This window comes from Quercus robur, chromosome 5 (assembly GCF_932294415.1).
Source record: "Quercus robur chromosome 5, dhQueRobu3.1, whole genome shotgun sequence".
In the NCBI taxonomy this organism is placed as follows: domain Eukaryota; kingdom Viridiplantae; phylum Streptophyta; class Magnoliopsida; order Fagales; family Fagaceae; genus Quercus; species Quercus robur.
In genome coordinates this window covers 12,381,834-12,402,822 of record NC_065538.1, presented here as the reverse complement: position 1 = coordinate 12,402,822, position 20,989 = coordinate 12,381,834, and the positions used below count along the sequence as shown (strand labels likewise).

Below are 20,989 nucleotides of genomic sequence, written 5' to 3'. Positions count from 1 at the left end.
AGATTAATTCTCTATTGAAGTCCTAGTCACCAAGGCCAGAGGATTTTGCAACGTTATATAGTTCCTTTGCAGCGGCTGCAGTTGGAATAGGCTTCAAAAAATTTATGCTAGTATAAAGCAGGCCTTGGGTCCTGCTACCATTAACCTTGCCATTAGATCAGAGGACGTGTTAATGTGATGGTAACAGTGGCAAAATCACTAACCATCTGCTGATGCTTTGAAGGAAGCAACAATTATACAGACGTAACAAATTTTACAACTTGTTGAAGTGGCAAACTGTGAAAAGTGTAATTAGACTCATTGTAGGGGTAAAGTGAAACGATAGAAAGATTGAATTATTGATGGACATTTGGTTGACCGGTTGAGTACATTGGTGCACAAATGTCAACCTTTTCGATAACCTATCTGATGGAGATGTAAAGATTTCTTTTTTATTGGTGAGTTTCATACACATCCCATTAGTCTTGAACCAAGACCTTACACTCTACCTAGTAATTGTGAGTAAAGGGTGTGTCAGTTGAGCTAGAGCTCCATGACCGGAATAAAAAGAAAAAGAAAATTATGGTAACTTTGTTTAGGAACAGAAACAAGTTATTACTTGGAAAGACGAAGGACAAGCAATTGTTAATGGACTGGAATCATATGATTTTAACCAAACAAGAGAAGATCACGTTCTATAAAGGCCTGGCAGATCAACATGCTGATGAGAATTCGAAACTAGTTTTGGTTTTCGTTTATACTTTATACTCTCATCGAGATACAAAATTCAATTAAATTCCATATTAAAATAATTTTATTCATGAGCCGTTTATCATTTTTCACTTTTTTCTATGGAAATTCTGTTTATGTAATCATGACTAAACAACTGCCACAATTACAAATATTTGAGATACTGAACTCTCTCAAATATGGATTTTATGAAATTAGTTGCTGATCGACCGGCAACAATCAATGAGAAACAAACTCCTTGATCAATAAATTTCACAAAGCATGTCAATGTGTTAACTCAATATAAAGATGTATGAGGAGATTGTAGAGTTTCTCTCCAAACTTTGATCGAATTATTGTTCATTGTTTCTATTCAAACTTGTGACAAGGAAAGCAACGGAATTACATTTACAATTACTTACAACACAGAGAACTCTATTTTGTTGACCACACTAAGGAACCACTGCTCAAAACCCTCGTTTGGGTCTTTTTCGTTTGGCACAATCTCTTCATTGGCATTAATGATGCTGTCAACATGTTTGTATACAACTTCATACCCAGGCCATGGATTTTGCAGGCTAATGTTCTCCAAAGGACTAGTATGTTTAAAATTGCTCAATGATTTGTTAAGGCATTGACAGAAATCTTGGATGTCATTCAAACCTTGCATGTTGATTGATGCAACGAGTTTCTGCCTAGCTTCATGGACAAAAACTGGAACTTCTTTGGGATTTATTACTTCTCCAGCATTAGTGATAAAATGGACTAGATTCTTCACCCAGATGATCTTCATTTTCTTCCCATTCAGCAGGATGCCATCTAGATCATTCATAGCCCTCCTTGCTGTTTAAGAAAAGGAACAAAAGCAACAAAATAGAGGTAAGCTATCAGGTCAAATAAAAAATAAAAATTGACTGATTTCAAGTGATGTACAGAGACAAAACCCATATCGATGGAATCAAATAAAAAAGTGGCTAAAAGAGCACCCATAAGCCATCACACAAATATCATGGTACTAAAAACAGCAAACATTAAAATACAAGGTTACACAAGGACGAAAGACAATGAAAATGGAGCAAACTGAGCTAATGTCATAAAGTATAGTTGCCTAGTTGATCCAACTATGAAGTAGATTTCATAAAGTGCAGGTTGGTTAAACAGATGAAGCCGTTTGGCTGACAGCTACACATACAAATATGATTGTAATGAAGAAATCTGAGAGAAGAAACCAATTGCTAGCATGGTGTGCCAAATATATTCCCCACCCCCAACCCCCCCACCCCCCAAGGCATACTCATCTTGATTGGTTGCTCAAAATAGACTCACAACAAGAGAGAGCCTTGGAAAATGAGATTATTATGGTGATGTAATGTGTCCTTTCTGTAGAGGTAGGCTAAAGTCTCTAGATCACTTGTACTCGAGTGTCTTTACAATAGGAGAGTAATACTTGATCAATTGATAGATTGGGAATTTCTAGGGTGAACTAAAATCTAAAATGAGCTAGCAGTCAACGTAATAGGGACTATTGCTCCTCCATGGTTCTTTGTCGGCTCTCTCTCTCTCTTCCCAATGGAAAACAATAACTTGACCCATTTTGAAACCACATCTTTTCAAAATACAGCCTTTTCAAACAGCTCATTTTCAAAAAGTTGAAAAAATAACCTGTACTAAGCAGGCACCAAATCTTCTTCAAAGCCCAGTGGTTGAGCATTTTGGTTCTTTTCCTCCTCAAAGTCCACGGTTTAGACTTCCTCTCTGCTCTACCAGTGGGAATTGGGAAACCTTGGTTTCTCCTTAGTCCTCCCCCCCCCCCCCCCCCCACCCCCCCCTCTTCTCCCAAAAAAAAAATCTGCTCAAACAAGTAGACACACCATGCATTTACCCTGTACCACAATAAGTCTAATGTGCCCCTAAGCATAGTGAGTCCAAACACGTAGTTCATGTCCAGCTAACTTAGGCAACTCCCACATGAAACAGTGGAGGAGGGTATGCCCCTAGGCATAGTGAGTCCAAACACATTGTTCATGTCCAGCTAACTTAGGCAACTCCCACATGTAACAAGAAGGGTGAACCACGGCCAATTCCAGCTTGGGGAATCCAAGTTGCAAACTAGGGCAAGACCTTCTACCCAACCCAATTGGAATAAACTCAAAGTTGCTCCCTTTATAATCGGGCACACTTTATAGGTTTATTGGAAGTTAGACTAAGATAAGGTATGTAAAGTTGAAAACTTCATAGTTGTAGCGTGCTATGGTCCACAAACACAAACTTAACATTTTATTCGACCTTTCAAAAGTGTAGATTGTTTAAGGATAAATTAATATAAATATTATATTATTCATGTTAAATTACCGATTTTTCCAAAAGCTTAAAATATTGGAAAATGGTAAATTTATTTATTTAACTATACAATGCTAACACTTTCCCTTACATGTGGGCCTAAACTCCTCCTTATAAGTGGAGCCCAACACGTGGAATTTTTAACATTTTAAATGGGAGGGAGAGTAAAGTCAATGATCAAACTCAAGATCTCCTGCTCTAATATCATGTAAAATTACCGATTGTCCTAAAAGCTTAATTCAAGCATCCAAACATTATAGATTATATATATGATGATTAAAAACATTAAAAATTCAATAAAGCAACTTAAGCTGTGTTTGGCTCAATGTAAAATATCTTTAGAGTGTAAAATATTTTCAAGTGGAAATATTTTTTCTGAAAAGAAAATATTTTCAAGTATTTGGTTGCATCCCAAAAAATGCTTTGGAAATATTTTAATGTGTTTAGTTATGTTCATGAAAATCCTCTAAAAAACATATTATTTACTAGTTTCTCACATTTTCTCAGCTTCCAAAATAATATTATAATAGAAAATCCCAATGTATAAACCAAAGGAACAAAAAACATTACCAAAAAAAAAAATTCATCCTTCCTCAAACGGGACACCAATTGTGAGAAAGGGGGAGAGAAAGAGATAGGTAAAGGCGGTGGCAAGATCATTAAAGACGGCATCAAGCTTGAGGCGACGAGAACAATGGTTCAATCTAGAGGCGGCAGCGACAGCAGGTTATAGATTGGTGACATGCAGCTCAAGATTCAGCCTTGGTTGATCAGAAGGAAAGAGAGAGAAAGAGGCAGGAAGAGAAGAGGAAGAGAGATGAAGAGAGGAGGAAGACAGAGGGATGGCGGATGGAGCTTGCATGAGGGACGGTGGAGCGGGTTGCTCGAATCTTCTGGTGCTCTCTCTCTCTATCTCTCTTCGGGTAGCTGAGTTGTGAGTGAGATGGAAATGGGTTGAAGGTAAAATGACTATGTAATCGGTTTTACACTCCTAGGGGCTCTATTTTACAGTCAACTGAAATTTATTTCCAATTTGACCATATTTTCATGGGTACCCAAACACCCTCAAGGGTGTAAAATTTTTTCCCAATTTCCTTTACAGCCAAAACAAATGCAGCCTTAGTATCACATGGAGCTCTACAATAAGGAGAAATCTGTCTTTTTATAAAAACATTACTTGTTTCAGTTAATGCTAAGAAGTTAGTGAGTTAGCATAAAGGCAGGTGATGAATCATCCATATAAAAAAGAACTAAGAGAATACCATCTTTTAAGTTACTGCCAGAGTGGCTGGGGGTGAATAACCCTCTTTACATAGGTAGGTGGATCAGACTTGATTTTAGTCCAAAATAGAAAACCCCTTCCTTTAGCTCATTTGTCTTAGTTTGAGAGGGTGAAAGAATATTGGTCTGCTGAACTGCAGATTGAGACCTTAAAGGAACATTTATGGCTGATTAAACAAGAGGGAGAGAAGTACCCCACAGTCCTTGAAATTAGCTGATAGATGGTGAGGTCAAACCAATCAAAACACCACCATATACCAACCTTGGTGTGAGTTCACATGGCCATTTGATCATGGGAAGCTTGACAAACATGGTGCCCTATGAATTTCACTACCAAGCTTCACACACACAGTACCCTATGAAGTTCACAGGCAGGTCTCTGCTAATCCTATACTAGTGGACCATATATGGAACAAAGTATTGCTCTGTGAAGAATGTGGAAAGACCAAGGTACAGGGACAAGGGCAAAACTATTTGGAAGCATATTTGTAGATTTTATGTAGGACAGGGGAATCTATCTACCTATGCTCATTGCAGGCTTATGGTTAGGATAGTTTTTTCAATTTAGGTTTTAGAAAGAATATTTAGAGTTCAAGAATGACTAGGGATTTTGGCAATAAAGGGAAAAGATTTTATTTGAAGAATTGAAAATAGCCTATATAATGGCCTTTCATTGTGCAATCACTCAAATAGATAGAAAATTTAAATTTATTAAATATCCAGCAGTTATCATGCTTTGAGAGTTAAATTGCCTTCTACGATAGAAAATTTAAATTTATTAAATATCCAGCAGTTATTATGCTTTGAGAGTTAAATTGCCTTCTACACTTATCAAAAAAAAAAAGAAAAAAAATTGCCTTCAACTTGCTAAATATAATGGCTTAAGGAACCCTGTTTTTTTGGAGCTAAATTGATTAGGGAACCTAGGTACTGGTGCAATTGCCTAAAGTTTATTGTTCCTTAAATCTTATTCAATTCTTTTTTTCTACCCCATCCAACCATTAAACTTCCCCCAAAATCAAGATTCAATTTATATATATTTGGGTGATAACTGAGATTTAGTCCAAGGAGGAGGGAGTCAATATTTAATCCTTTTATTATCAAACTCTACCTAGACACCTAATATCAAACCCTATTCAAGAATCTTAGTGCTGAACTTCTAAAGATCTTACGTAAAATTGGTATCAAAGCCCACTGAAGTTTAAGTCCTGCATCAAATTGGTACCAGAACACTAAAGCTTTTGTCCTATGTCAAACTGATATCAGGGCAGATTTTGCCACGTTGTTTTCACATCATGGAAGATCTCACACAAGTGGATTGACTTGGAAAAAGGGAAAGGCACTTCTTAAAGGAGAAATTCTTCAATGAGATCTTCGAGATGATATTCTTGATCAACTGTATCTCTTCAACAAGGCAAAATGTGTATGATTGATTATGCAACAAAATATTAGGAATTATGACGCAGGACAAACCAAAATGAGGCAACATAAAAATTAAAGAAGAAAAATAAAGATAGGTAACCTAGGAGTTAGCGACTACACTTGCTTGGAGTTAGCATCAAGCAAAAGAAAACCTCAAGAAGTCAGCACCAAACCATTAAAGACAACTCCAAGAGAAATTTTGCTCATCATCAAGAAAATCCCCCTCATAGTTGTACAATATTGTGCTTATATAGGCTATTAAACCAAAATTCTTACAGATAGATGAAATCCTAATTATTGAATTACAAAAATACCCTTGACTTTAATAACCTAATTAAATATCAGGGCCTAAAATAACATACAATTGTCCAATAAAAATACAGTTGAGTCCAAAATTAAATGAGATTAAAGCAAAATAAAACTTTCCTCATGCTTCCCACATCAAATAATTTATCCAGTCAAAAGTAGCAGAAACTAGAAAGTGAACATATGACTTGCTCGATTAAAGAACAGATTGAGGTATGAAATGAAAAAAGAGATGTCTCATCCATATTTAGAAGATCTCAAAGATGTTATAGAAAAAACTACCCTGTTTAAGTTGTGAAATTTAGGAAGAAATCTAGAATTTTCAAGCCTAAACATAATGCTCAATTTGCTAAAACTGCTTGCAAGAAGTCCTGCAAAGCAGGGGAAGCCAGTAGATTAGTCAATACAGCATGTCACTTAGTCAATACAGCATGCAGGAAAGCCCAAAAAGCAAGAAGAGCCAATGATAGAATTTAAACATGCTAAGCTGAATTACCTAATTCATGCACAAAAGAATCAATATTGCTTGCTGAAAAGTTAAAATCAGAAGCTTTTTATTAAAAGAAAACTCCTAAACTGTTTGATAAAGGGAAGATTAAATTTGTGAATAAAGAGATGGAGGCCATATACCCTAATGGAGCAAAGAAAGTCAAAAGTTCAGCTGCTGATATGCCATTATTTGAATCAAATACACCTCAAAACAATTCAAATTTAATGTGGTCAGATTCCAATGTGAGAGAATAGGATGCAGTTGGCCTACCCCATCAATGATTGGACTCTCAAAATTCATATCATAGCTAGGATTGATGGATTTCCCACTGGCACGATATCAGTTTACTTTGTATAACAATCACAATTCCCCATCTGTCACGGATCAATCAGTTTTTGGTCTCTCCAGATTGGGAAACGCATTTCTCAGATTCAGGTGCAAAAGGAACTCCCCAAACCACTATATGACCATAGTCCAATTGTTCTAGATAGTGGAGCAAAAAATAGAGGGAAGATACCTTCCCAGTTTGAGATATGTGGCTGAAGGAAAGTGGCTTTGTAGAAAGGGTAGGTCATTGGTGGAGTGGATATCAAAGAAATGGTTCCCCGAGTACTGCATTCATTAGGAAATTACATACCTTAAAAGCCAATTTCAAAAAATGGATGGCAGTGTGGGAGAGAGGAAACATAAAATATTCAGAATCTGGATAGAAAGGAAGGACTTCTATAAGAGGAAAACCAAAGAAAAGAGAAAGCTAAGCTTGAGTATAAGGAATTGGCACATATGGAGGAAACAAGTTGGAAACAAAAGTCAAGAGCTCTTTGGCAGCATGCAGGTGACCGAATGTCAAGTTTGTGCATAGATTAGCCAAATTTCCACAGAAGAACCAATTCATTGGAAATCTACTAATTCACTGGGTTTCTCACTCAGAAGATGGGATAGGGAAAAAAGGCACTATTCAGTTTTATAAGAGGCTTTATTCAGAAACTACAAAAATCAGATATCTCAAACCGATGGCTTTTTTGTTGTTGAAAAACAATAGTGACAAAGATGCAGAGTCCTTGGAGAGACATTTGAAGAGGAGGTAATATCTGAAGCTTTGAAGTCTATGAATAAGAGTCCCGGATCAGATGGGTTTTCTATGGTTTTGTTCCATTCTTGTGAGGGGAGTATCTTGAAAGATAATATTTTGAGTTTATTTGTAGATTTTCATGAATTGAGGGAATGATGCAGGGAATGTGATGGGTTGTTTGTGTATGGTTTAGAAACAATGAAAGGGCTGAGTTGCTTAAAACACATTGATAGGTGGATAAGTACCTCTGCAAAAACACACAGTTCCAAATAGCACACAAAGGCTAGCAATTCATTCACATACAAAAACTGATTTACAAAGAGCTTACATTCTACTACTTATACTAGTTATTTGGCATTGCCAGGCTCTAGATGGTTGACAAGTGTCTAAATCCTATTGGCTAACGCTTAAGAAATCATCTAACTAACTAATTAATTAGTTACAAGAGGATTAGGATATAGCTTTAAGATTGGCTTGGACAGCATAAAGACTATATAGTAAATAAAGTTCATATGGAGATATTGAATTTAATAAAATTTTGGCAGTTTATTTTAAGCATTGCCGAGCAATTATTATGTACTGTCAAAGCATAGTCTCGTGGTACTTCATACCAATAAAAAGCAAGCCATCTAATAGCTTTCCTTGATTGCCTTATCCTTACCAAGTGCGATCACTAAAGGAACCCAAGTATAATAGCTTTTATAATTCGCTCTTTCTCCTTCAATTCACTCAAAGTCCAATACATTTATTACTATCAAAACCCATTCTAAATCCCTTAAAGAACTTATCAAGAATCCTAATTTTATATAGAATTTCGAAAGAACCTACATCCAAATTGGTATTAGAGTCCATTAAAGAGTTTTTCCTGCATCATACATGGCTAAAGAGAAAAATTAAAAATAAAAGATAAAGCCCAAATTTCACTAACAGAAAAAGAAAATAAGAACAAAGTCAAGATTATGCAAAAAAAACAACAAAAAAAAAAAAAAGGCAGGATATAGAAAGTTCAGAGAAATAAATAGAAATAGAAGTAGTTCCGGTGAACATAGGCATAGAACAACTAAATGGAAAATGTGTTCCACATTCTCGTTCAAGTTACTTAGGGCTTGACAACCGCCAGATCTACGTCAATTGATCACTAAAATAGAAAAAAAAAAAAAACTAAGAAAATTGCGCAGAATTCTTGATATATAATTACAAAGAAATTCAAGTGATAAATAAAATAGAGCAAATAAAGATGATCCGACAAGGAAAATAATGAATACGTCCAAATAAATCACATATTAACGACAGAGTAACTTACCATCAGTATCCGATACAAACACAACCAAGCCACGATTATGACGAAGGATGTCCACATAGTCCACCAAACCCACCGCAGAGAATGCTCTCCGGAGATCGTTCTCGGTGACATCTTCAGCAAGACGCTCCACGATCACCGATCGTGAAGCCACGGCTCTAGAAAAAGTAGGAGCCATTGTGTGAGAAAAGGGCTGTCAGAGAGTTTGTACAGTTCAGGTAGTGTGTGACAAATACAGCGTGAGTGAGACAGACATATAAGTGAGAAAGACAAATTATTCAGCAAAAAAGAAGAAAAAAAAAAGTGAGAAGACAAATTAACAGATAGTATAAATAGGGGTGTACATGGGTCGGGTTGGGTCGGGTTGAGGGGATTTTTTGACCCAACCCATCATGGTGGGTCAAAAAAAATTCAACCCAACCCAACCCATCACATAAATCCAACCCAACCCAACCCACATGGGTCGGGTTAGGTCGGGTTGAACCCATGGGTTTGACAAATTTTTATTATTATTATTATTAAATTGAGTAGAAAAAAATATATTAATATATTAAAAAAACCTAAAGATTAGTATTAATGTAACTCCTTAAAAGCAAACAACACTAATGACCAAACAATAATAGTAATTTATTAGGATTTATGTGAACTAATTGGCTTTTAGATAGGATAGGAAAAACTGGCTATTTAAAAAAATTTATTAATTATATAATATATTTTATATATATATTAAATTAGTATTAGTACGAGGAACTGAGAAAATACTGCTCTATAGCTAGTTTTTTTTTTTTTTTTTAAATTATTAAATATAAAATATATTTTAAATATATATTAAATATAGGTGGGTCGGGTTGGGTTTGGCGGGTTTGTAATTTTATGACCCAAACCCAACCCGACCCACCATAAAAAAAATTTTTGTAACCCAACCCAACCCACCAAGTCTTAAAAACCGACCCAACCCGGCGGGTCGTGTCGGGTTGGGTCGGGTTTGGCGGGTCGATGGGTTTTGTGCACACCCCTAAGTATAAAAATCGAAATTCTATAGATAGGATAATTTTTTTTTTTTTTTGCTGAATATAGATAGGATAAAAATTGATAGGATAAAAATTGAAACTCATGTTACGTTCTATGTGATTGCTCTTTGGTCTTTCCCATATTTCTTGTATTTGGATAAAAACATTACTCCTTTTGTCCCAATTTGGTTTTTATTGTCTTGTCTGTTTTATATTATAAAAATGTATAAGTTTATAAAACTACCTTTAAATAAATTTATTAGTTTTTTTTTTTAAGGGTTATTCTTAATGTGGCAACAAAAAAGGTGCCCCAATCAAATTGATTTTTTAAATATTTGTTAGTTTTCTTTTCAAATAATTTTAAAAATAAAATAAGAGTATAATAGGAACATTAGTAAATTAATAGTTTTTATTTTTAGAAACAGGACTATTTTGAAACATCCTAAAATAGAATAGAGGACAAACAAACTGAGACGGAAAGAGTATTATTATTATTGAAAAATAATTTATTAATTAGGCTAACTAAAACCAACGGTATGTTAAAGTTGAACCGCTAAATGTTTAAAATTAAAGGGTTTCTATCTTTCATCTAAAAAAAATTAAAGGCTCATGTTAACAAATGTCTTTAGAGCAATTGTTAATAAATTATTTTAGTAAAATTTTGACACAACTTTCATGAGAAGTATAAAAAACCATAAAAAATTAATTGATTACTTTTTTGTTTTTCCACAAAAAGATTTTAAAAATATATTCTAAATTAATCCCTTTAGGATATTCATTAAATTTTTCCAAAATTTAAATATGTTTTTTAAGTGGTTTGTAAGGTTTTGGATCTGTGCAATTATTGGTGTGGGGGGCTAAGAGTACTAGTACCGTTGGGCCAAGCCCGAGGAGTCTGAAGATCTAACCAATAATCAACTTATTCCAAGTGGGCTAAAAGTGACCTAAAAGAAGAGTTTTGCTGCCAAGGGGATGGATAGCCCAAGGAAGACCCTCGGACAAAGACCATGTAAAGGAGAGCGGAGTGAAGACCACATGAGGCTAGAATGTATATGTCGAGGGAGGCAATAGTGACAAATGTGGGCAAGGAGGAAGGAAAGCTTCCCAAAGAAGCATCCCTCACCTCTGAATTGAATGCACTGCAACAACCATACCAGCCGCATTAATGGCTGAATGACACTTGAACGGTGCCAACACAGTCTTTAATTCACTCAACATGGCCTCAAAAGGAAAGATGTGACAAGTATCCAAGAGGAGGATCACTGACCCTCCATTTGGAGAGTCAGGATCAGAGCAAGAACACTTTAAAAGGGAAAATGCCCCAAATAATGAGGATCAGATCCCTTATATTAGAGAGAGAATACCGGTCTTTGTAATCCACCAAGTGTAGAAGGGCTCCTCGGCCATTCTAAGGAAAGATAAATCTACATTTTTATCCTTAATTAACCTGCTTAAACTCAATCTTTCTACCTTTATTTTCTTCTTTAACATAATTTATCACTTAGGAAACCCAAGTGTTGGTCTACAAACTCATCTCTACAAATTAATTGTAGTGGGCCTTGCTTCAGGCTTAATCTTCCATTGGGCCTTGGATTTTTTACCCCATACAATTGGATACTGTCATTCTCAACACACAAAAAAAAATAAATAAATAAATAAATTGCAAAGTGCATCTCTAAAGTTTGAGATTGCTTGGTTTTTATACCATGAAGTTTGAAATTTAGTATTTTACACCCCTAAAATTTATCTCTATTAGCAAAAGCAACCCTCCGTTAGTAGACTTGCCTATGTGACCGTCAGGTGACACGCTGGCGTTTGATGTGTAATTTTTTTTCATATACGTGGTGCCACTTTTGCTAATAGAGGTAAATTTCAGGGTATAAAATTAAAAAATAGTGGCATTTGCTAGCAACAACATAATCGAGGCAATCAATCATATAAATTTATCTGAAATTTGATTAGTTTGTTTCTTTCTCTTGTTTGAGACAAGCCATCTAATTTAATGTAATTATTAATCTATATATATAATAATAGGTGAAACTGAGAGAAATTCAAATTAGAATACCAAATTAAAGTTCCAATTTTGTGCCATGTGTTCTAAATTATTTATTCTTAAAGAGTTCTTTTTTCTTAATTTTAAAATCAAATGTAGGACCACATCATAAATATTCTTTCAAGTGAGTTATTAAGTACAAAAACCAAAGAGTCTAGAATAAATGAATTGTAAAAAAATAAAAAATAAGATAAAAAAATGGTTCACAATAATTTAAAAAAAAAAAAAAATATATATATATATATATATATATGGACAATTTACATTTTCTACCTAATAATATCTTTGCAAATTTTTTTAAAGAGTTAACAAAATATAAAAATGACTATCAATAGTATTTAAATTATATATAGGAATTATATTATGCATCTTATTATATATCTTTAAGTGTATCCATGCATATGTATAGGATTACAAGCTAGTATAATGATAATGAATGTATCATTAATTGAATGCACAATTCCTAGATTTCTCTCAATGGTTTTTTTCTGACCAAGAGAAAATTTTCAAATTTCAAGGTGTAAAATCCAAGAAATCCCAAACTTTAGAGGTGTATTTTGCAATTTACCATTTAAGCAAAAAAAAAAAAAAAAAACTTGAAATTTAATAATTTTACACAACATAATTATTGATATTTGATTGTATAGGAATTTTGCATGAATGAAAGGGTATAAGGAGAGAATGTAATTCTATGATTGATTTGTCAAAATAAAAACTTATTAAGTTGTGTAATGTTGCAAAAAATTACCCTGGGTGAAACCTAACTCTCACCTCATAAATTTCATGTTAATTGTATGTTATTTATTATCTAATTCATAAACTCATGTTTTGCATATAATTTTAAAATTAAAAATACTAGAAATTTAAATATTTTTATTATAAAATAGTTATTGATCTATATCATCACTGTAATTCAAATGTTGATTTGTCAAAATATTCTTTTAAAAAAAGGAATGATGTAAGTGTAACATCATTAAAAAAAAAAAGAAAAAGAAAAAAAAAAAGATCAAATGTAACTTGAATTTATCATTTTCACATAAAGTGAGTCATTGAATGGAAGAAGGCAAAATATCTTTATTACAAGTAGGGTTTGTTAGCATATTAGAGTCCATGCATAGAGGCAAATCTATAAATCAAAATAAGGGTAAATTGCAATCTAGACTCTTAAAGTTTGGGATTGCTTGAATTTTACATCTTGAAGTTTGAAAAAATAGATTTTACATCTTGAAGTTTACCTCTGTTAGCAAAAACAAAACATTCATTAGTAGACTCGCCTAACGTGGCAAAAAAATACACATCAGACACCAACGTGTCACTTACTTGACGGCCATGTAGGTGAGTCCACTAACGAAGGGGTTGTTTTTGCTAATCATCTCTCTCTCTCTCTCTCTATATATATATATATATATATATAACCAAACCCTCTTAAACTCCCATAATTTTCCACGTCAACACAATATTTAAATAAAATTATCATTTTATTTAAATAAAATTATTTTTATTTAGTCCAAACTTAACAATGAGTGAAACTCTATCTTTCTAATAAGTCCAAATTAAACTCAAACTCATCCTTATCGTTAATATTTAAATAAAATTGTTTTTGTTTAGTCCTAATTAACTTAACAAGGATTGAAACTCTATCTCTCTAACAAGTTTAATTTAAACTCAAACTCGGTTTATATATATATATATATATATATATAAACCGAAACCTCTAAAACTCTCAGAATTTTCCATATCAGCACAATATTTGAATAAAATTATTTTTTTTTAGTCCAAACTCGACAAAGAATGAAACTCTATCTCTATAACAAGTCCAAACTCAAACTCAAACTCAAACTCATCATTATCATTTTTTTTTTAAAACAAAATTATTTTTGTTTAATCCAAACTTAACAATGAGTGAAACTCTCTCTCTCTCTAATAAGTCAAACTTTAACTCAAACTCAAATGTTGATAATTTATTTCCAAATTTGCGAGGTTAATCATGAACATTATAAAAGTAAAGCAAACCCCAATATATTTTTTTTTATAAGCCGAGTAGAGGTATGATCTCTTTTTATGTTATTTTCTTCTACTCTATTTTGTTAAAAAAAAAATTATTTTATGATTTTTCATGTATTTTTTAAAAAGTAATTTTTGTATATGAACCACCACACTCTCTCTAGTTATTTTTTACAAGATAAAAAGGTTTGCAATAATTGAAATTATTCTTTTGAATATAACTCATATTTTTCTTATATTTCTCTATTGTTTAGTCATATATATTTTGTTTTGTTTCAATAATTTCTAAGTAGTGAATCATCTGATTCTTTAATATATTTTGGACTTTCAGAAATTTTAATATCTAACTTTTTAAGTTATTTTTTTGCTATATCTGAAACTGTCTGACAAATTTTTTGTAAGCCATTGTAAGTTCAAGCAATGGCTTCTTCATCAAATTGTAACACAAATTGAAGTCATACAAGAGTAAATCATGCAATGATGTAGTTTCTTAAATTTTTTATAAAATTATTTTAATCTACCTCACAAATAGGTAGGTTCCCGTGCATAGCACGGGTTAGCAACTAGTAAAGGTTAATTTCAGAATGTAGAATCCAAGAAACCCTAAATTTTAGGGATGTATTTCACGATTTACCTATATAGAGAGGTAAATATGCATACTGCATTTATCATGTACCTGTGAAATGAAAAGGTTTGAAAGGAAAAAAAAAAAAAAAAAAAAACTAAGGTCACCTTTCCTATCAAAAAGGTTAAAATAAAATTGTGATTTAAGTGTTGAGATTAAAAGTGAATTTTTTACTTTTAATCACATCCATTGATCCACTATTACATGGTGCAATAGCCAACCAAATCTAGATTCACTAAGGGAACTTTTATAGTTTTATGGTTTTTTTTTTTTTGACAGTAATGATAGAAATAGGAAGATCATCTTGTTATATTATAAATTTGAACGTCATTGTGATTATTTCAATTTCTTTATAGATATTTTCAACATATAGCTTCCACTCTTGATGATAGCTCTTATCATCAAACCAAGACACCAATAAGTTTTTGGTGTAGGTAAGGATTGAACTCCAAATCTCTAATTCAACTATTAGAGACTTTATCAGTTGAACTAACTAGAACCCATGATTTTCATTGTTATCTTTCCATTGTATTATTTTATTACGTTTTAATTATTTTTGATGAATTATCATTGATTTGTAAGATCTTCCTATCCCTAATAATAGATTTATCCAAAGATCTTGCGTGAGATTCAAATAATTTTTCAACCAATTTCATATAAATTTCTAATAGAGATTTCTAAGTAAAAAATATTTACAAATAAAATAAACATAATTTACAATATAAACTATAATATGACAAGGATAAAATAAGTTTTAGAGAAATGCTACGTTTATAACAATTTTACAACATTGCTTGCCTATTACTGTCAAGTCACAAAACACAACTTAAATAATCTGATTTGGAAAACTTAAATAATCTGAGTAGGAAAAGAAAAGAAAAAAAATAAAATGAGAATTCAAAACAAAATAAAAAGATTAAGAAAACAAAACAACCAATCAGATGAAATTCAAAACATCAGCATATTTAGGGGTTTTTTAGAAGGAAGAATTTTACTCTCACACACCGGAGGTGGAGGCAGAGGGCAAAGGGCAGAAGGCAGAGGCGGTGGCAGAAGGTAGAGGGCAGAAGGCAGAGGCGGTGGCAGAAGGTAGAGGGCAGAAGGCAGAGGCGGAGGCGGAGGGCAGAGGGCAGAGGCAGAGACGCTCACTTTCTTCTCCCCACCGTCACACATCGTCGAAAAATGGGATTACGACAGAGAATTAATTTTTCTCTTTCTGTTTTGTATTTGTTTTGTGGGTTTCTGATGGGTGAAGTGTTAAGAATATGAATCCTAGTAAATCACCATCTGTTTTCAAACTAGACGAACATTATGGCAGGGAATGATTTTTTTTTTTTAAATGAAATCATCATATAGCTCTCTCTCCCTCTCTCTCTCTCTCTATATATATATATACATATAACTTTAAAAAATTATACGATTTCATTTTTTATTTTTTTTTAAATATCTATGACCTCATTTAGTATAAGATCAATTTAATTTTTTGGAGATTGAAAATAATATTGGATAACATATGACACTCGAATGGACCATAATCAAATTTTCGATTGATCAAAACTCAAACAAATATCCCCAATTTGTTTAATCAGCAATTTTGCTATCAATTGATTGATTCAGATGCTAGGCTCTAGAACGTCAGTTTTTGCTTAGGAGAGTTTTCCTTCTACCAAATGGGAACGTTAATTAAAGCAAAGCTCATTATTTAATCTAAAATCTAAACGTTGAGGATAAGCTTATGTAGAGTATAGATAGCAACAAAGTCGAATGAGCTTTTTGCACGAAGTGCAATATCATCTTGGTTGTGTGCAATAGCTTCATAAGGTGGAGTGGGAATGGGGGAGTCTTATGGAACGAAAAATTAAATAATGTTTGGGCATATATACCCACCTCTTTCACAACGCGGAAAATCCATGTATTGATGGATCCAATGTGTTGTAAGGGGCTGAACATATATACTCGAAACATAATATACATTCTTGTATGGAAGAGCATTTAGTTGTTGAAAAACCCTCAAAAGATCAAGATTTTCCTTATGGCAAGCTTTGAATAATAGCCTTCCTACGATCCATAATCAGGTTAGATGTGGCGTCCCTAGTTGATCCAATTTGTGTGCAATGTCACTAATCTTATTAAAAATTAATTAATTATTCATGCCCTATGGTCGTGTAATGTAACAAATGAAGTTTCAATGGTTTGGTATGTAAAGATCCACAGTAAAATTACAATGTTTGGCTGAATCCACAAGAATTAGGAATTTGTTCAAGCTAATAAAAGGCAACAGAAAAAGCTTTGAACTGTTTTTTCTCTTTAATTACTGGAATTATTAGCTCAAATTTTAAAGGTCAAAAGTAAACTGTACGAGGCTAGTACAAAATTTCATGGGCAACTGCCTAAGCCATCACCCGCTAATAAAATATTACAAATAAATAAAATTACAATATGGTAGCAATATATGATTTACATACAACAATTTATGAAGATGACATATTGACATTAGATCCCTGCGGTGCAAATCAAACCTTTGGCATTTTGGTCACTCTTTTAGAAGAAATACCACTACAGAGATTCTTCAAATCCTATACCAAGTCAGCCCCATTATAGTTCTCTTTCAGGTAAAATCCACAACAAATGCTTGCTTTCCTATGCAGGAGCTGGACTCTTACTGATGGAAAGAGTGACCGTACACAAGCCTCTGTCATTTCAGTGTATTTCCATAAAGGCAGTTATGGATTGGCTAAAGACTTCAGAGTCAATATAACCCAGAAGCGCAGATGAAAACGAGCGTGTTCATGTTAGGAGACAACGGAAAATTCCTTCTGCTGCCTGGGCATCATGACAACCAACTGCAACTTGCCTAGAGAACATAACTTTACTGGATTCTTGAATACGAACACCCTTGCAACATTATTTTTACCTAAACAAAACATGTGCAATGCTGTATGATTCACCCTTTTCAACTGCAAATTGCCACTCTCTTGTTGATATATTGAACCAGTCTTTGGTTCGAGATTTAGTTGCTTTAACTTCAATGTACTCCCTACTACTCTCCTCCCCTACCATAATGTCGTAAGGTAACCCAGTTTCAAAATCTTCATTAACCCACTTCACTGCTGTCCCACCAAATTTCCCAATAATGTATTTGAAAGCAACACTCTCACCTATTCTCCCCGTTTGCATGGCTTGTGCTGCATTGGGGGTACCAAATCTAAGATGATCTCTACAGCTAAAATTAGATGCACCCAACTCAGGGCCATCAGACACTCGATCTAAATCAACAGGATCAAATTCAACATGCATGGAGGAAACTGTACAATTGGGAGCATGGCCAGACTGATCAGAATAAGTTGAATTGCAAGCATTGCCAGACTGATTTTCCAAATTGGCTGACAAAACTAAAGCTTTTGAAGCTGCTGCAAAATCATCTGCAATAGTCCAATCATCTTCAATTGAGATAGGAACATTATCAGTTTCCATGACTGTGCCTTCAGAATCATCCTTCCGTGGGCTGCCGCTAGGCTGTGCAGCTGTTGCCTGAGTCTTAAAACCATTTAAACGAGCATAACTAAAACCAGGTGCAGTTTTCCAATCCACAGGCGGCCAATTTGAGTCATTTCCAGCCTTCTTTTTGGACTTTGTCGAATCAAAACTTGTTTGGAGTGATCGCTCTTTGTCCGTGAAGGTATGGATGGGAGGGACCAAATAGATTCTTCATTAGAATGCTTAGGCATCTTTTGGCTATTCAAGATGAAAAACTCTGTTTGCTCCTCAGTAGAACCTGATTCAGCCATGGTTGTGATCATGTGAAGGAAATTTGCCAAGTGTAAATCAGGAGTTCCATCAAATAACAAACGAGACAGCTCCATAAATAGGGTATGAGAATCGGATTCTTGGGTTGTGTACAAAACGTTGTCCTGTAAAAGGCATACGATAAGGATATAAATGTTGGAAATGCCCTCAAATTCTAATAAAGCATACATTGCAAAGTATAAAAGGAGGTTTAATAGTACTCATTTTAGTAACCATCAAGTAAAAAGAGAGTACTGAGTTAGTGTTGAAGGCTGACATATTTTAGGGATTTGGAGGCATCAGTCCAAAAAAGGCTTCAACGTGAAAGATGTCTATGGTTCAACATAATTATATTGTGGTTTTGTTTGGAAGCTAAAAGACAATAAAACTTCAGAGAAATGCTGAAATTGTTTCCATAGCTTCAAATTATCAGACCAGCACACAAGGCCAAAGGAAGGTTGTAGGGAGGAAATCCACTTATCATATTCAGTTGGAAGTATACAGTTAAATTTCATAAGATGCTCTTTCAAGTAAATGATATCTTCAGGACTCAGGAGTCCAGGATAGGGGGGCCCAAGTCTTTTTTTTTTTTTTTTGTTGAAAATTTTAGCTACTAAATTTCTTTTTATTGGGCCCGGGGGGGGGGGGGGGGGGGGAGCTCAAACCCCCTTTGGCCCCCACCTGAGTCCGTCCCTGAGACAAATGCTAGTAATTATACCGTTGATCTTAACACACATTATCTTAACATAACAGCCAGTGTTTCAAGGCCTTCCTTTATTACATGGCCTCCACCATCACCTAGTCTGCACCACTGCCTCACTATTTTTAAATCCAGACATCCGACTCACTACCACCCAAAAATAAAATCCAAGAAACAACAAAAGTGCAGCTGCAAAAGAACTGTCCAAATCAAAAAAACCAAACCCATAGAACATAAACAACAAGAGGAAGTGAAGACTTTAGTTTGCGCATCACCCACAAAGCCCTTTTTCTCATCAATAAAGCTACAAACCTACAGTGGCTTTCTTTTTAATTACTTTTTTTCCATTTCCTTTAGTTACACAATAAAGTTAAGGATGACAACCCACTTCTCCAAAAACTTCAATCTCCCACACAGACTAGGCTTCCTTATTACTAGAAAGACCAGAACTTCTACATTACATTTTCCCTAAAAGAAAGTAATTACATAAGGTGTTTCTAAACCAAATAGGAGAACCTTATGTATAAATAAGACTCAAAGTATACATAAGACTCGTGACTTCTTTAATAACACATGATCTTCAAATGTGCTCTTAGTTTCTCAAGGAAAAGGTTATTTAGGATTTATAATTCTAGTCTTTATAGGAAAAATATTGGCAATAGCCTACATAAATGGCTTTCATCATAAAAATATGCATAGGAAGATAATTCCAATAGCTTAGTAAACTTAAGGGTGTAATTGTCTTTTTGTTCTTAAATATGATTTTTTAGGAAATCTGAACCTAGGTTCATTGTTTCTACACCACCAACCATTAAATTCTTCCCAAATTTAGAGAGATATAATATTTTATTACCTAAATAGCTAAACCCTTACCAAACACCATTCAAGAAAGACTTATCAACAATTCTAACCTACTGCAGACCTTTTAGAGATGCTACCTCAAATTTTTAGAGCCTAATAGAATTTATGTAATCTTCTCCTTTTGCATCTTGTCATTGTTTAGGATGTTACTGTTTCCGTGTATTGTTCATGTGCATTGTTCTAGGTTATTATTCAACTTGTGGCAGATTTGATGTCAGTTTCTTTATATATATATATTGGCAAGCATAAATTGAATCTTTTCCCTTAATAAAAGCATGGATAACATTTGTTTGATTTTTCTTAAACAACAAAGGAAGCTATGGATAAGCTAAACAAGACAGAATTGAAGGGAAAGCCAATGATTATCACATGGTGTGAAAAGCAATGTCCTAGTAGTAATGCAAAATTGTGGGTGTCAATTAATGGCCCCCCTATCAATAATGATAACTTCAACGCTTTATTTTCCAGTTTTGGTGCTATTGATTCTTTCAAAGCGGTATTGCAACATCTTGATACATCCTATTGGATTGTGCAGTTCGACTCAGACACATCTGCTACCAATGCCATTAAATTTTTGAACAGTGCTGAAAAGTATGGCATGAAATTGTAAGTAATTTATTTTCTTCATAATTGCATTATTTTGTATTGTTTTTTTTTTTTTTTTGCAAACCTTGTAACTGATGTGCTAGGTTTTATTCAGCCTTCGTGTCAAAATATAATGATTGCAAGAAACTTTGTGTGGAATATCATCCAAAAGATCTAGATGAGAACAACATTCTATTAGCGTTCTCTTTGTATGAGGAATGCACTGTCAATATCGAGAATAAATCAAGTGGTATTGCTTTTGTTAGCTATCATACATCAGAAGGGGCTGAAGAAGCTATGAGGAACTTAAATGGCACAGATTTAGGTAAACATTCAATTTGGTCATGTCTCTTACTTCTCTTTTTCTTTTTCAATTATTATATAACTAATATTCCTTAATCAAGTTCACATCGTTTGTACATAAGAGGTATTGTGACGCAAGCTGT

At 33.8% G+C, this 20,989-nt stretch overlaps 1 protein-coding gene across 1 annotated transcript; it reads right to left on the bottom strand.

The window, feature by feature from the left end:
- Positions 1-952: 952 nt before the first annotated feature.
- LOC126725168 (uncharacterized) lies at positions 953-9,208 on the bottom strand. Its single transcript, XM_050429704.1, has 2 exons — positions 8,923-9,208; positions 953-1,551 (listed from the first exon to the last, which is right to left on the bottom strand). Exons 1-2 carry the CDS (start codon positions 9,095-9,097, stop codon positions 1,127-1,129), a joined length of 600 nt encoding a protein of 199 aa, XP_050285661.1. The 5' UTR covers positions 9,098-9,208; the 3' UTR covers positions 953-1,126.
- Between the last annotated feature and the right edge of the window lie 11,781 nt (positions 9,209-20,989).

Excerpts from the sequence above, each read along its gene's own strand:
- LOC126725168 (XM_050429704.1), bottom strand. The coding sequence starts at position 9,097 with ATGGCTCCTACTTTTTCTAGAGCCGTGGCTTCACGATCGGTGATCGTG. Across the intron at positions 1,552-8,922 it reads GTTTGTATCGGATACTGATG|CAAGGAGGGCTATGAATGAT; the intron begins GTAAGTTACTCT and ends TTTCTTAAACAG.